Source organism: Lepisma saccharinum, chromosome 29, assembly GCF_977018435.1.
Source record: "Lepisma saccharinum chromosome 29, izLepSacc3.1, whole genome shotgun sequence".
Lineage (NCBI taxonomy): Eukaryota > Metazoa > Arthropoda > Insecta > Zygentoma > Lepismatidae > Lepisma > Lepisma saccharinum.
Window position 1 is genome coordinate 47,277,305 of NC_139257.1, and position 15,203 is coordinate 47,292,507.

The 15,203-nt window shown below is 37.2% G+C and overlaps 1 protein-coding gene across 1 annotated transcript in view; it reads right to left on the minus strand.

The window, feature by feature from the left end:
- Window positions 1-15,203, minus strand: part of LOC145981626 (nucleolar protein 14-like) — a 54,657-nt gene that overhangs the window by 38,848 nt on the left and 606 nt on the right. The window contains exons 2-5 of the mRNA XM_083115007.1: window positions 8,770-8,968; window positions 5,352-5,501; window positions 2,992-3,112; window positions 153-448 (exon numbers count right to left, since the gene is read on the minus strand). Coding sequence (XP_082971133.1) covers window positions 153-448; window positions 2,992-3,112; window positions 5,352-5,501; window positions 8,770-8,958 — 756 coding nt within the window. The 5' untranslated portion in view covers window positions 8,959-8,968. The remainder of the gene's footprint in view (window positions 1-152; window positions 449-2,991; window positions 3,113-5,351; window positions 5,502-8,769; window positions 8,969-15,203) is intronic.

The following is a 15,203-nucleotide window of genomic DNA, read 5'->3' on the forward strand; positions in this document are numbered from 1 at the left end:
AAGGTAAGCATGCATGATTCGACTCACAAGAACTGTTTTTCCTTGCATATACCTATGAAAGCATCACACAACAACATCCACGTTCGAAGTCAAAGGAAGACGTATGCATTTGTTAAAAAAGAAAACGATGAGAGCCAAAAAGTGAGAATTACCTTTCCCCTGGCCTCAAACTTAAGCTCCCTCATGACAATATCATAAGAATCTGCTTTGCCAACTTCAGCTTCTTCATTTTGAGACTTTTTGGAGGATGCTACGATTGGAAGCAAGTCCTTCCAGTCGCTGTCCAGCTTCTCTGTCAGTTTGTGTGTTCTCTCTTGGTCCTTCTGCTTCTCAGCCTTGCGCTTCTTAGACTCCAATATCAGCTCCGCTATCAAATCCTTCCTGCTTTTTGACTCGCCTTCCACCTTCTTCATGAAACCTCCAAAGTGAGCTTCTTCCACGAACTCAGCTGGAACACAGTGAAGTATTAGTTGATTCAATGTCTCACATCAAACACTTAATTTTAGATGTGTTTAGAGGTTTGGTACATACAGGGTGGGCACAAAGTTGCTTTCGTCAAAATAAGATTTCTCATTTATTGTGGAAAGCGACTTTGTGCCCACCCTGTATTTAAAAAGTTATTTACAAGTCTCAATTTTAACTCGTAATTTTTTAAAAACTAGGGATGGGATGAAATAGTAGAATTATTTCTCTTGTAGTTACAAGGAATTAAACATTTCTTGCTTGTCCTATTCTTCACTGCACAACCACACACACACACACACACAAAAAACTTGATTTTTCCAGAAAAAGAGTAAACTTTCCTTTATCGGACTGGTACACAGCCTGAATAATTGCAAATGTTCCATGAAAAGGCTGAATTCTGTAGCCATATCCATAGTTCAAACATATAACAGGGTATCACATTAGAAAATAAATATGTCTTTAGACATATCCTCTACAAAGCCAGTGGATATAAAATATAAATTATGTGTGATCGCTAGAGGCATGCAAATTTCGTTTTTGACGAAAACACGAAATATGAAATAACATGCTGTAATTTTCATTTTTCATGTTTCTGAAAGGTGTGAGGTGCATTTTTCTACCCTGTTTGTCACGAAATAATGCGAAATTAACTGCAAAATGTGAAATATACTCTTAAACACAAAATTTAGCGTTTATATACCGACGTGACACTTTCTGAAGTCTGAAGCATCCTGTGAGTTATGCAATTCACGGAAAATTGATTAATTCTGCTGTAAATATTTGAGAAGCAAAAATGGACCACTTTACACAGGAATAAACTTAATACTCTGGTAACGACATAAATAGTGCTATTAGAAGGGGTAAGTTTATTTTGTGTAATAAGTGCAGTTTTTAAATCAAATTTAGGATTATATTCACAATTTTAAAACCAAAATGTCATTTTATATAGAACTTTTGATGTGATTATTCACCGCTATAACACCGAAATTGTATTTTATTTACTGCTTTTGAACCCAAAATCGACTCTGTTTTTGTACTGAAATTTTGCTTTTTTATTTACCAAAAATATGTGCCTCTAGAGATCGCCAAACCGTCTATCACAAGCTACCAGGGGCATTCCAGCATTACATGTGTGACATTTTACACACGAAATGTAAAGTTCTAGACACAAGATTGGATTAAAATATTCACAATGAACTGATTTCTGCGAACAAATAAAAAAAAACTTGATTATGATGGCATAGGCTGAATGCATGAAAGGCATTAACAAAAGTGCGTTACCTATGTGATGCTTTAAAATTGTGGCAAATTTTGACTTCATTTGTCTGTAAAGCATATAGGTGGCAAATGCACAAATTATATGCATTCACAAATGCCGAAATCTTAATGCAATTAAAAACAACAATAATTTCCATATTAATTCATTTTGTTATTTACAAAGAGTAGGACCACTTTTCGTGGAATGCCCCATGTAATATTATAACAGTTGGGCTGAAAAGTTCGTAGGCTAACATAGTAAAAAAATTTTTTTTGGCAAAATTCGATTTTATTATTCAATATAGTTGCCTTCAAGGGCGATACAACGATTATAGCGGTCATACAATTTTTCGATGCCATTTTTATAGTACGATTTCTCTTTAGCCTCAATATAGGCCTCAGTTTCGGCGATTACCTCTTCATCAGTGCTAAATTTCTTTCCAGCGAGCATTCTTTTAAGGTCTGCAAACAGGAAAAAGTCACTGGGGGCCAGATCTGGAGAATATGGTGGATGGGGAAGCAATTTTATTATGGTTGAATATCGCTAAACATTGCTCCGAATCATCAAAACGTTGTTGCTTTTGATCGATTGTGAGCACGCGCGGCACCCATTTTGCACACAGCTTTCGCATGTTCAAATATTCATGCACAATATGTCCAACACGTTCCTTTGATATTTTTAAAGTCTCAGCTATCTCGATCAACTTCACTTTACGATCATTTAAAATTATTTTGTGGACTTTTTTGATGTTTTCGTCGGTAACAGCCTCTTTGGGGCGTCCACTGCATGAATCGTCTTCGATGCTCATTTCGCCTCGTTTAAATTTAGCAAACCACTTCTCAACGGTTGATTTTCCTGGTGCAGAGTCCGAATAATGTTTATCAAGCCAAGCCAAGCCTTGGCTTCAACAGTATTTTTTTTCGCCAAAAAGCAATGCTTTATTAACACGTGAAATCCTTTGTTATCCATTTTTTCAGAATAACAAAAGCTGCTTCACTCACAATGCTATATCTCACGAACTAATTATCCGGCAGCTGTGAAATTTATACACGTATCTTTTGAAGGTTAGTACTAAGTAAAAATCACATGGATTTAATTCTAGTAACGCCATCTATGAGTCAGCCTACGAACTTTTCAGCCCAACTGTTACAAGAGCAAGTATCAGTATTTGGTTATACATATAGAAGATGATCCCCTCAAAAAAATAATAATAATAATGTTGCTATCTACATGATCAGAGTCCACAAAAATTTGTTAAAACTATTTACCATCAAGCTTATCTCCATCAGCCTCATCATCACTGCGTGGATCGTCAAACTTCTCTATTTCACTCAACGTCTGGCCACGGTGAGTCAGAACTTCATCATCAGCAAGATTAAACATTGATTTCTGTTATAGAAAAAGATGTTATTAAAATTTGTCTTTTGTATCATGGAAAATGCATGAAGGAGAAGAATTTATTTAATTTTTTAGGTTTGAAATCAATGTTGATACAAAAAAAAAATTACATGTAATCAGACGTAACCAGTAGGTGTCTTTTCAGGAAAATAAACTATGAATTGAGAAATATAGTTAAAACACATCATAGGCACATATTGCTTTTACGTTCATGGGGATAACAAAACATTTGTAGATTTAAGGAAAAGGTTACGGGTTACGTATGAAAGAATTACCAAATGTACCAACATACTCAAATTCTAGTATTAATAAATAGTAAAGAATTAATTATCCCCATCACTAATATTTTGTACAACCAAGGACATATTGAGAGGAGGATGCAAGGAGTGAGCCCCCCCCCCCCCCAAAAAAAAAACTAACCAAGTCCATATTCAACCTTTTCAGTCCCAAGGCCATTTTCACAAGTAAGCGCCTCTGTCCCAAGCCGATTTTGAGCAAAATGCAGAGTTCAATTAAATGAGTGTAGATCGGAGACTAATTGCCCTAGAGAGATGAGTGATATAACGTTGTACGCGGAATGAAACAGAGATTCAGACTATATGAAATTTATGCAAATTTGGCGTATATGTGGCAGGGGGAGGGGGCTAACTCTCAAAATTCCAAAATTTCGGAAAAAAAAATTTGGTTCCCCCACCCTCCCTACAAGAAAAAAGTACATGACAGTGTCGACATGCACATGGAAATGATCGCTGACATGTAAGGAACACAAAAATATTTGCATTATTATCATATGACCAATGTAACTTCAGTTGTACCCCCAAAAGGAATGGTCGGCATGCCACTGATTCAAGCTTCAAAATGCAGCGGTACCTTGAAATGACTTTAGCTCAGAGACTATTTGCCCTGGAGATATGAATGATATACCGTTGTATGCAGAATGAATCACAGATTCAGACGATATATAATTTATGCACATTCGGCGTACATATGGAGGGGGAAAGGGGGGAAATCCCCTCAAAAATACTTTTCTTAAAAAAAATTGTTTCCCCCGCCCCCGAAAAAAATGTCAAAATGCAAAATTTATGCAAATTTGGCATATATATGGAGGGGGAAGGGAGAAAACCCCCAAAAATTATTTTAAAAAATTGTCACTTCACCCAAAAAATGTCCTCGCACTTGGTCACAAAACGACACCTACGCACAACATTCACGGACGAAAAGCTAGAACGCAGTGAAAAATGAGCGCCGATTCTTGCAGCTGCTTGAAATTCTATTTTTAGACAATGCAGGGTAACCCTGTCGCACCTTGTGGACACTTGTGCTAAAAAAACAAAGGTTTCCTTTAGCGCGCTTCGAAATTCCATTCTCACAACGCAGATTCAACAACCAGTCTTCCCCCTCCCCCTGCTTGCGCCCTCACGGAAAACTTTCATTTTGACATCGGATACTGATAAACAAGCTTCCTTCGAATGCAGTTCACAGGCGGGATAAGGAGTAGGTGGTTATTACATAGCAGGGATGGGACCGATTAATCGGTACTCTATCGATATTGGCCGATATAGGCATATCGGTGTATCAGTTTATTGGTAAAATTACCGATTATTTTACCGATCCAATATATCGATAAATATCTGATAATTTAGTGCAAACTTCTGCCATTTTGTTGTAATATTTTTGGATAATCTCCATGCTCTAATTTTAAAAAAAAGTAAATGTCTAAAAATGCAATTTCTTTTTCACAGCAGTCACCTTGAAACACACATTTATTAAGGAAGTCAATGAACCTTTCAGGTTCTTAAAGGACCATTTCTAATTTTATATCGGATCGGTAGAATATCGGTTATCGGTATCAGTAAATTTTATATCGGTACTTTATCGGTACTGGCCCATTCCTATTACATAGCATGGTGCTGACAATCCACCACTAGTAATAAAGCATAAAAATAATGATCAATGGACCTACCAATCATTGTGATATTCAATAAATAATAAATTTAAAATTGTTCTACACATTATCATCTTATTATCTGTTCATGGAATAACAACAATTATTAGTTGACCATTAATAATCATAATAATACACACATTAATCTTATTAAGCTATTAATTATAAACTTCATTATTATTATTAATGACACACTTGAAACGGACTCCCCACGAAGTAAAGCTCTAGATTTGTGCCTGACGATAAAGCATCAAATATTGCTATTTGCAAAAGATAAAAGCACACCTTGTTCTGTGTCTTCACTCTCTCAGCTGTAAATCTTGCCATAGCCCTTTCCTCTGCCGTCATAGTGATGTTTCTTTCTCCTATTCTTTTATCAAGAAACCTGTTGGACTTGTTTTGAATACGGTATTCCTGAAGAAGAGTCGCCTTTCTCTGAAAGGAAGATGTAAAAATTACCAAGACAAACATCAAATTAGAGTGAGAGACACCAGTGAAATATGTATCCTTGTACTTTTAGAGCATTACTCCGAAATGCTTTGATTGATTTGCTTTATTTTACTTTGCTTTTTGTGCCACTTTTGGCTAATTTGCGAAGATGGGGATGAGTGATGATGTGATGCAATTGATGAATGGACACTCACAAATATCCATGACCAGGCCAGGAATCGAACCTGGGACCCCTGGCGTTGTAGCACGATGTGCTAACCACTCTGCCACGGGGCCGGCATTACATTACTCCGAAATTGAAAGTACTATGAAATTTATTTATAAAAAATAATAAATGATAATTTAATAAACAAATATTAGAGCAATGAGAAGATTTTTTTTAAAAAATCCAGCACAAAAGTGAAACGTTTATTCCAGCATTACACGTGTGACATATCACACACACAATGTAAGGTTCTAGACAAAAGATTGGAATAAAATATTCACAATGAACTGATTTCATAGAATTATGAAGTACTTTATGGTGTCTGCTAACATTAAAAAACTTGAGCATGATGACATAGCCCGAATGCATGAAAAGCATTAACAAAAAAGTGTTCCATGCGTGAAGCTTTAAAAATGTAGCAAAATTTGACTTCATTTGTCTGTTAAACATATAGGCTACAGATACTAATAATTTATGTTGGTGAAATGTTCAAATTATGTACTGTGCATTTACAAACATTAAAACCTTAATGAAATTAAAACACTAATAATTTTCATATTAATCCATTTTATTTACATGGAGTAGGATCACTTTTTGTGCAATGCCCCAACATGTTTTCACCAAATTTTGCTCGTCATATTTATTTTAGGGTATCATAGGCTACAAATTCCAGTATTTTGTGGAAATATATTCATTTGCTGTCTTTTACACTATAGTTATGGAAATGTTATAAATACTGGCAAGTAGCATTACCATGTTGTTCTCCATTATCACATTTTAAAATACAAGGCTCATTCAATATATAACCGGAAATATGTTGTAACAAATATTCATTACAAGCACCAAAATAACAAGTAAGTCCTCTTAGTTCAATGGACCTACGCCAACACTTGATAAGTGCACTGATTCCACAGGAAATTCCACTTTTGGACGCGTGCGTAACCACTCATGTACTGCTGTCTGGACTTTGTCGTTATTCTAGAACCTCGGCCCACTTAGTGCATCTTTCAGTGGGCCAAAGGTGTGGAAATCGGAAGGCACGAGATCGGGTGAATATGGAGGGTGGGGTAAGCACTCAAGCTTTAGGTCCTTGATGGTAGACAATGTGACACTGGCAGTGTGTGGTCTCGCATTGTGTTGGAGCAAAAGCACACCAGTGGGCACCAGACCACGTCACGTCGTCTCTGCAGAATGGCTGGATTTAGTATTTCGTGCAGCAGTATGTCATGGCTGATATGGTGGGCAAGCAATTTCACTGACAGCAATCTCAGCCCACTCACACGCTTGTGATCAACTCATACAGTTATCACCATACTGTACTGTCATGTGGCGATGAATTTCTATTGGTTTCACGCCATCACTCAACAAAAATCTCACGAGACTTTGCTGCTCCAGCTTGAAGCACTCCTGTAAGGGTGCCGCCACCTTGTGTAACTGTTTCCCAGCATCCCATGCACGAGGCAGGTAAGTAGCCCCAGCTATGAATAGCTTACAGATGCTTTCACAAAATAACAAACGTATAACAATCACAGTCTTATTTTAGATTTTTCTTATACTATTGTTCCAGTTATTTATTAAATGCACCTTGTACATATAATGAAATACAGTGGAACCTCGATTTTACATTTTCCTGCATATACGAGGGTGGATCATTAAATATCGCACAATTTTTTAAAAAATAAGTTTAATAGGTAAGACAGCATACATTATACACAATGAAACCACATATTTTAGCTACTTTTCGACATAGGAGCCAAGTCTTTCAACACATTTTTCCCATCATGGCACTAGTTTCAATATACCCTGTTCACAGAACTCAGTCATTTGGGAATACAGCTATCTGGACTTCTTCTTCGGCACCTAGCTGGCATTAATTTTACGAAAATTCAGTTTGTCATGCACGATATCGCATACCGTACCGTAAGAAATGTTGAACCGCTCTGACAAGGATCTTAGATGGATCTGCCAGACGTTGAGAATTGGCTGCTCAATGGCTGTAACAGCCATTGCAGCTGTTACTGGTTGCCCGGAACGTGACGAGTCAACAAGGTTCACATGGCCTCCTTGAAAGATGTTGCTATGGTCCAAACAGTCTTCTCCATCCACGCCTAACATTTCCTTGTGAATTTCACTAGGGTTTTGTCCTTTCACCCAGAAAAAACGAACTACAGCTCTTTACTCTTCACACGCTGACAACTACTTTGCTAAGTAGTTCACGCTTCTGCCCCAAGAGTTACACCTGATCAAACAAATGACATCTCTAGCCCGAACTTCAAACTATGCGTCTGTAAAATTTCAACGTCCCAGCCACAATAACATAGTGCGAAAAAAATATTGTGCGATAGCTACTTAATGATCCACCCTCATATATTCAATCTTGATGCTCCCAACATAGTAAAATATTAATAAATTTTCCTTGATTTTACATTTTCCCGTATTTTAGATTGGTCCTCTGAAAAGCATAAAATTTAGGTTCCACTGTTCAGAGGAATTTGGTTTACTTTAGCAAATGCTGATTGTGCAAGAATATTTTCAGTTTTCAGGTTTGTTAAGAAATCGTTGCACTAACCATAGCAAGACTAATTCGGAACTTTAGCTTCATATGAAAAAGAGAGAATATTATAGGATATCAAATCTGAATTATGTACAGTATGTTGAGTTTTTGCACATAAATATATATTGTACATATTTCCCATACAAATAAACAGTGGCGGCAATTAGGGAGGGCAGTTTCCCCTCCCCCCTCCACTGTTCAGAACTTTTACCCCTGCACTAACCTAAACCTTATCTTCGAAGAGAAATATACTGTCTTTGCCCCCCCCCCCCCACGATTTGCAACCCATCGCCGCCACTGCAAATAAATAAATCAATATTTCATATCTGTTTCTAGTACTCATGAATTTTGGGCTTGTACTTGACAATTTTAACCATTTCTACTAAAACAAATTGGGCCTTGCTACTCAAGAAATTTCACTGTCTGCAGTTACAATAATACAATTACAACCAAGTAAATGAGAAAGAAGAATACCTTCAATGGAACACACATACCTTTTGAATAGCCTTGGCTCTAGAAACACCAGGAAGACCAACGTCATGTTTAGACTCCCTACCAAGGATTTTATGCTTCTGTCGATTAATATGAACTTCAAACGGATTCAGCTTCTTCACAGCTTTTGACTTTACACTGACAGCTTCAGACTTTGCCTTCTTCTTCAACTTATTTTTTACTTTTGCCATTTTCTTTAACCTGAAGGAATAAAATAACTATTTTAACATCAAAATAAGAATTCCTGTTCCTGATTGCCTCAGTAATTGAAAATGTTCCCAACATAAATATTAACACTGTACTGTCAACGCAAAAATTCAATTTTATCAACATACAGTATGTAACTCACAAGTTATTACAGAAACTTACTTAACAATGGCCAGGCCAAAGATAGTTTGGGGAAGTGTTGATGAATAATGGCACCATAACTTCAAAAATGAAAAAAATGTTTATTGACTGAGTTCCAATGTTTCTTGATTGAGATGAATTGTACGTAAAACAATACATATTAAGGTAACGGTTCTGATTGTTTTAGGATTTTCTCAAATTCTCCTAGCAGAAAGACTAATTATCGTACAATTTTGGCAATCCCGAAATCTGAAACTTCCTTAAAGTAATGAGAATTATTTGGATTTCGAAAAAATATATATTTATGTTGAAAAAAAAAAAACAACTTAAAAAGTACCTTTCGCATGCATGTCCACTTTCCATGGACGGTAAAATTTTACTATCCGCGAAACATATTTCATCAATTTTACAGGAGAAAGTACTTACCGAACTGACTTTCCGTACACTTTTGAAAGGTCGTGGAAGTGTTTTTTCCCATTGCTTAATTTATTTTGCTGGTATATCATGTATTTTTGAAGATTAATGTCTCTCCAATGCACGAAAGCTCTTGCCTCTATGTCATTTCACTACGTGAACCAAATGTTGCGTGCATTTGATGATGTAACCCCCGGTCAGTGTTTCCAACAACACCATTGTTTTCCAAGAACATGACAATTTTGAAGATGACAATTTTAACTGTTTGCCTAACCTAACGTTGCCGTGCATGGTTCATGGGGCTATTTATAAATGGTTTGTGGGGTTTTTGAACCCGGAAAAAAATACAAAATCAGTAACATGAAAGTAGGTATTTTTCCATGAAGAAGGTTGAAAACACTGCACACCCACTGATCATAAACAACGCTAGTCAAGATTTGCCCGCCATATTGTCTGTAACTCAAACAAAAAACGAACGAACAATAATTACTCGATATGTGGAAAACTGAAATTATTTTCATGAAAAAAAACGAAATGCCACCTTCAAGAATCCTTAGCAATGCAGAATACGTAAGTACGGTACCAATGTGAAAAATAAAAAAATAAAGGAATATCAGACGTTTCGCAGATACTAAAATTTTAAGTTTGTTAATACTTATGCTGAAAAGTACATTTATTTGATATTGTTATTGCTAAGGACATCACAATTTCTTAATGTAAATGCTTCACCTACATGGTAACAATATGGTATAGTGAAAACACATTTCACTCGTTTATTTCCTAATTATTTACATTTGTACTTACCTGCTATGCATAGATGAACATTTTTGAACGTGGGATTTTCACATTACAAGTATTTATTGTTCGTTGCTAATTTGCGGGCAAATCTTGACTCACGTTGTCTATCGTCAGCTGATATGCAGTGTTTCCAAACTTATTAACCGAAAAATGCAGCACAAACTATTCACAGAAGGTTTTTAAGCGAAAATTGATCCACAAACCATTCACGGAAGGTTAGGTTAGGTTCAGTTAGGTTAGGCAAACATAGAAAATTAAATTGGAAAGAAAAAACTCACTCACACGTCAACGTGTAAAACTACCGCGTGGTTGCTACAGTAACACTTATTAACCGAAAAATGCCGCACACAAGGTTTTTAAACGAAAATTGATTCACAAACCATTCATGGAAGGTTAGGTTAGGCAAACAGAAAATTAAATTTGAAAAAAAAAAAAAAAATGCTCACACGTCATCTTGTAAAACTACCGCATGGTTGCTACACTAACAGGGGGTTACATAATCGAACGCACAGAACATTTGATTCACGTAGTCGACAGTAATGGTGGCAAGAGCTATCGTGGATCGAAGATACATTAATGTCGAAAAAAAAATTATTTACCGGCCGAATAAGTTGAACGAAGGAAGAAAACACTTCCACGAGCTTCCAAATGTCTACAGAAACTCAATTCCGTAAGTAGTTTCTCCTGTAAATTTGAAGAAATGTGTTTTCACTATACCGTACCGTTACCCACTATCATAACACAAATGTTTTGTTGCAAAGGCATCTGCAATGCTCTCTTAGCAGGAATTAACAAAGGTTGGTGTCCCAGACACTTGATGCATTAGTCTCCCTAAGGGAGATTCCAGACTGCAGCTGCAAGCAACAGCAGGGGAGAGGGGGTTCGCACCAAAAAGAGAAACAATAAGCAACACAGGCCCATTCTGTCTACAAACATGCACTGATCATGTATGTACAGAGAGACCAAGGCGACAGAATGCACATCATTGAAAAACTGCCCAGCATGAACGGCAAGCGATACGTGCAGCTTATCGTGTTGGTTCGGCCTTAAATCTCTGTAAAGGGTTTGAAGGTTGCAAAGAAATCTAATGGAATTTTATTCGGTAACAGTTTCATACATCGGAGGCACATTTCTTCAATTTTACACAAGAAATCACTTACGGAAATGAGTTTCTCCAAGGTTTACAACGTTCGTTGAGGTATTTTCTTTCACCGAGGAATATATTTGACTGGGAAATCATGTATTTTTCAAGAGAAATATCTCACCGACGCACAATTGCCATTCTTTCATTTGCTTGCCCTACAACAACAGAATGTTGCATACGTTTGATGATGTAAGTCCCTGTCATTGTTTCAATCCCCCTTTTTTTTTTACTATGCTTGCCTAATGTAACCTAACCTTATCAGAAATGGTTCGTGGGGCAATTAGTCAGCTACCGTGCATAATGGTTCGTAGGGTTATCCGAGAATGGTTCATGAGGCTATCCGTGAATGGTTCATGGGGCTATCTGTGAATGGTTTGTGGGGCTATCCATGAATGGTTTGTGGGGCTATCTGTGTATGGTTCGTGGGGCTATCCGTCAGCTACCCGTGCATAATAAATAATTTCCACCGGTGACGAACACGATAGTAGGTATTTTTCAGTGACGAAGGTTGAAACACGGTAACACTTTACTTACGCTTCTCAGTGAAAAAAGCATGGTAACACTTCATTATACCCGAGACGGATTTCTTCAAATTTACAGGAGAAAGTACTTACGCAAATCATTTTCTGTAGCATTGTTGATGTTCGGGAATGTAGTTTTGATCCATTTTAATGCGAATGCATGTGGTTTTCTACGAAAATCTATTTCCAACATGCTATTGATGCTGCCGCCATTTGCTTTCTGCACGAGAGCACAATATGCGCTATTGCTGCTGCCGCCATTTGCTTTCTGCATGAGAGCACAATGCGTAAACCCCGTAGTCAGTGTTTCAAACCACGATGTGTTATCGCTACAAGATGACGTGTCGAGGATGCATCGTGAAGTTTTTGCTGGGTGTGGAAGATACCGTGGAATCTGTAATTCAACACGGAATTTGAAGAAGAAGTGGAATGCAGGACGTGAAAGGTTAAACCGTTCATCGAGAAAAACCGATGTTGTCCGTATATGCTAAATTGAACAAAAGGAGTGCTAACAGACCCTAACCCTTTAGACTCTTTATGTCAAAAATTCAACTTTTTTTTGGTGAAAAAATTTCGTGAATTTTTTTTTCAAATGTAGGTATTTTTTGGTGAACAAGGTTGCAACACTGCATGCACACTCCAAATTGACAAAACACTGGCACAATGCGTGATGAACGGGTAAGCTATCGCCATATTGTGTGTGGAAATAAGGAACAACAGTAAGTACTCGTTAATGTAAGAAATAGACATTATTTTCGTTACAAATTTACTATTTCCCCTAAAGAAATGTTCCGCAATGCAGAACAGTACGTTAGCAATGCAAAAAATTGTGAAATAAATCATTGATAGGTGTCTCCGGTATAGTAAAGTAGTACCAAAACAGCACTCAGAATGTGAAAAATTGAGTTTGTTTTCATGTAAAAAGCATAATGGCACCTTGAACTATGTTCCGCAATACATGATTGGTAATCACGAACCATATGAAACACAAAATATGTGATTTTATGTGTGTCTCCGATCTATGAAACTGGTACCTCTTATTCTACCGAATAGGGTAATTGTCTGTTATATCGGAGACACATTTCTATCGGATATTTTCACTTTTAAATGGTTCGTACTTACCAATTGTCTATTGCGGAACATAGTTGAAGGTGCCATTATGCTTTTTACACAAAAAGAACTTCGATTTTTCACATTACGCGTAATTTTTTGGGGTCCTTTCTTCAGTTGCAGAACATACAATATGGTACGCACAGCTGTGGATTATCGCGTGTCGTGCTTGTGTTTTGTCAATTTGGAGTGGGTATGCAGTGTTTCAACATTCTTACCCGAAAAATACCTACTTTCCTGTTCATTATGTCATCACAAACCATTGACGGATAGCCCCAAAAACCATTCACGATAGCCACATGAACCATTTCCAGCAAGGTTAGGTTAGGTAAGCATAGTTAAAAAAATAAAGGTAACGATTAGATAAGTCGGAGACGGATTTCTTCAAATTTACAGGAGAAAAGACGAGAAAGTACTTACAGAATTGCGTTCTTGTGGACTTTCTGAAGCCGGGGAAATAGTTTTTTTGAATCGTGCAACTTATTTGGCCTGTAAGTAAGGTATTTTTCGTCATTCATGCATCTCCGTTGCACGATAGCTCATGCCACATTGCCATCGACTACGTGAATCAAATGTTCCAAGCATTCGGTTATGTAACCCCCTGTCAGTGTAGCAACAACGGGGTAGTTTGACAAGATGTTAATTTTTTTTGTTGAAATTTATTTTTCTAAATTTTCCTAACCTAACTGAACCTAACATAACCTTCCGTGAATGGTTTGTGGAACAATTGTAAATAGCATGTGCAGCATTTATAGCTGTCAATACTGCATATCAGGTGACGACAGAGAACGTGAGTCAAGATATGGCCGCCGAATTAGCACTGACAAATAAAGAATTATAATGTTAAAAATAACGTGTTTTTCATGGAAAGAAAAGTGATCCCCAGGTTGAAAAATGTTCTGCTATGCATTTGAGGTAAGTAGAAATGATTTTCATTTGAAAAAAATCGAGTTGAATGTGTCTCAGACTTATCTAACTGGTACCCTCATTTCACCCCTAGATATGTGCTTCATCATCTAAAAAATTCCTCAGTACGTTCAATTGCGCATATCCGGACAACATCGGTTTTTCTCGATTTACTCCTTCAGGAAATTTTTGCTCGCTTTGGGATTTACGTTGTTGAATTCCTTATAAAGTAAGCTTTCCAACCATATATGACACGTATTCCTTAGGAAAAGGACGTAAACTAGACTCTTACCTTACATTGAAAAAAAAAACAAAAAAAAAAATGCTCACACGTCATCTTGTAAAACTTCCGCGTAGTTGCTACACTGTGAGGGGGTTACATAACCGAACGCACGGAACATTTGATTCACGTAGTCGACGGTAATGGCGGCACGAGCTATCGTACAGCGGAGATGCATGATTGACGAAAAATACCTTATTTACAGGCAAAATACGTTGCACGATTCTAAAAAACAATTTCCCTGGCTTCAGAAAGTCCCCAAGAACGCAATTCCGTAAGTACTTTCTCGTCTTTTCTCCTGTAAATTTTAAGAAATCCGTCTCCGGCTTATACTACTGTTACCGAAATGAGTGCTAATGGAACCTAACAGGCCTAACCTAACCTCGTAGACATACCTCGACCCCGTGAATGGATAGTGGGGCTATCGTGAACAGAAAGTGTAAAAAAGGGTACTTACCCGAAGAGATGCGCAATTGAACGTACTGAGGATTTTTTAGATGATCAAGCACATATTTAGAGGTGAAATGAGTGCTAATGGAACCTAACCTAACCTCGCAGGCATACCTCGACCCCGTGAATGGATAGTGGGGCTATCGTGAACAGAAAGTGTAAAAAGAAAAAGGTACTTACCCGAAGAGATGCCGGGTGCCGCACCACGATCGCAAAGAAGCAATCACCATGCAGATAAGGACGTAAAGTAGAGTCTAGCCTCAATTTTCGCTTCAAAACCTTTCGTGAATAGTTTGTGCGGCATTTATCGGTTCATAAGTTTGGAAACACTGCACATCAGCTGACGATAGACAACGTGAGTCAAAATTTGCGCGCCGAATTAGCAACGAACAATAAATGATTATAATGTTAAAAATAACGCTTTTTTCATGAAAAAAAAAGTGATCCCCAGCTTGAAAAATATTC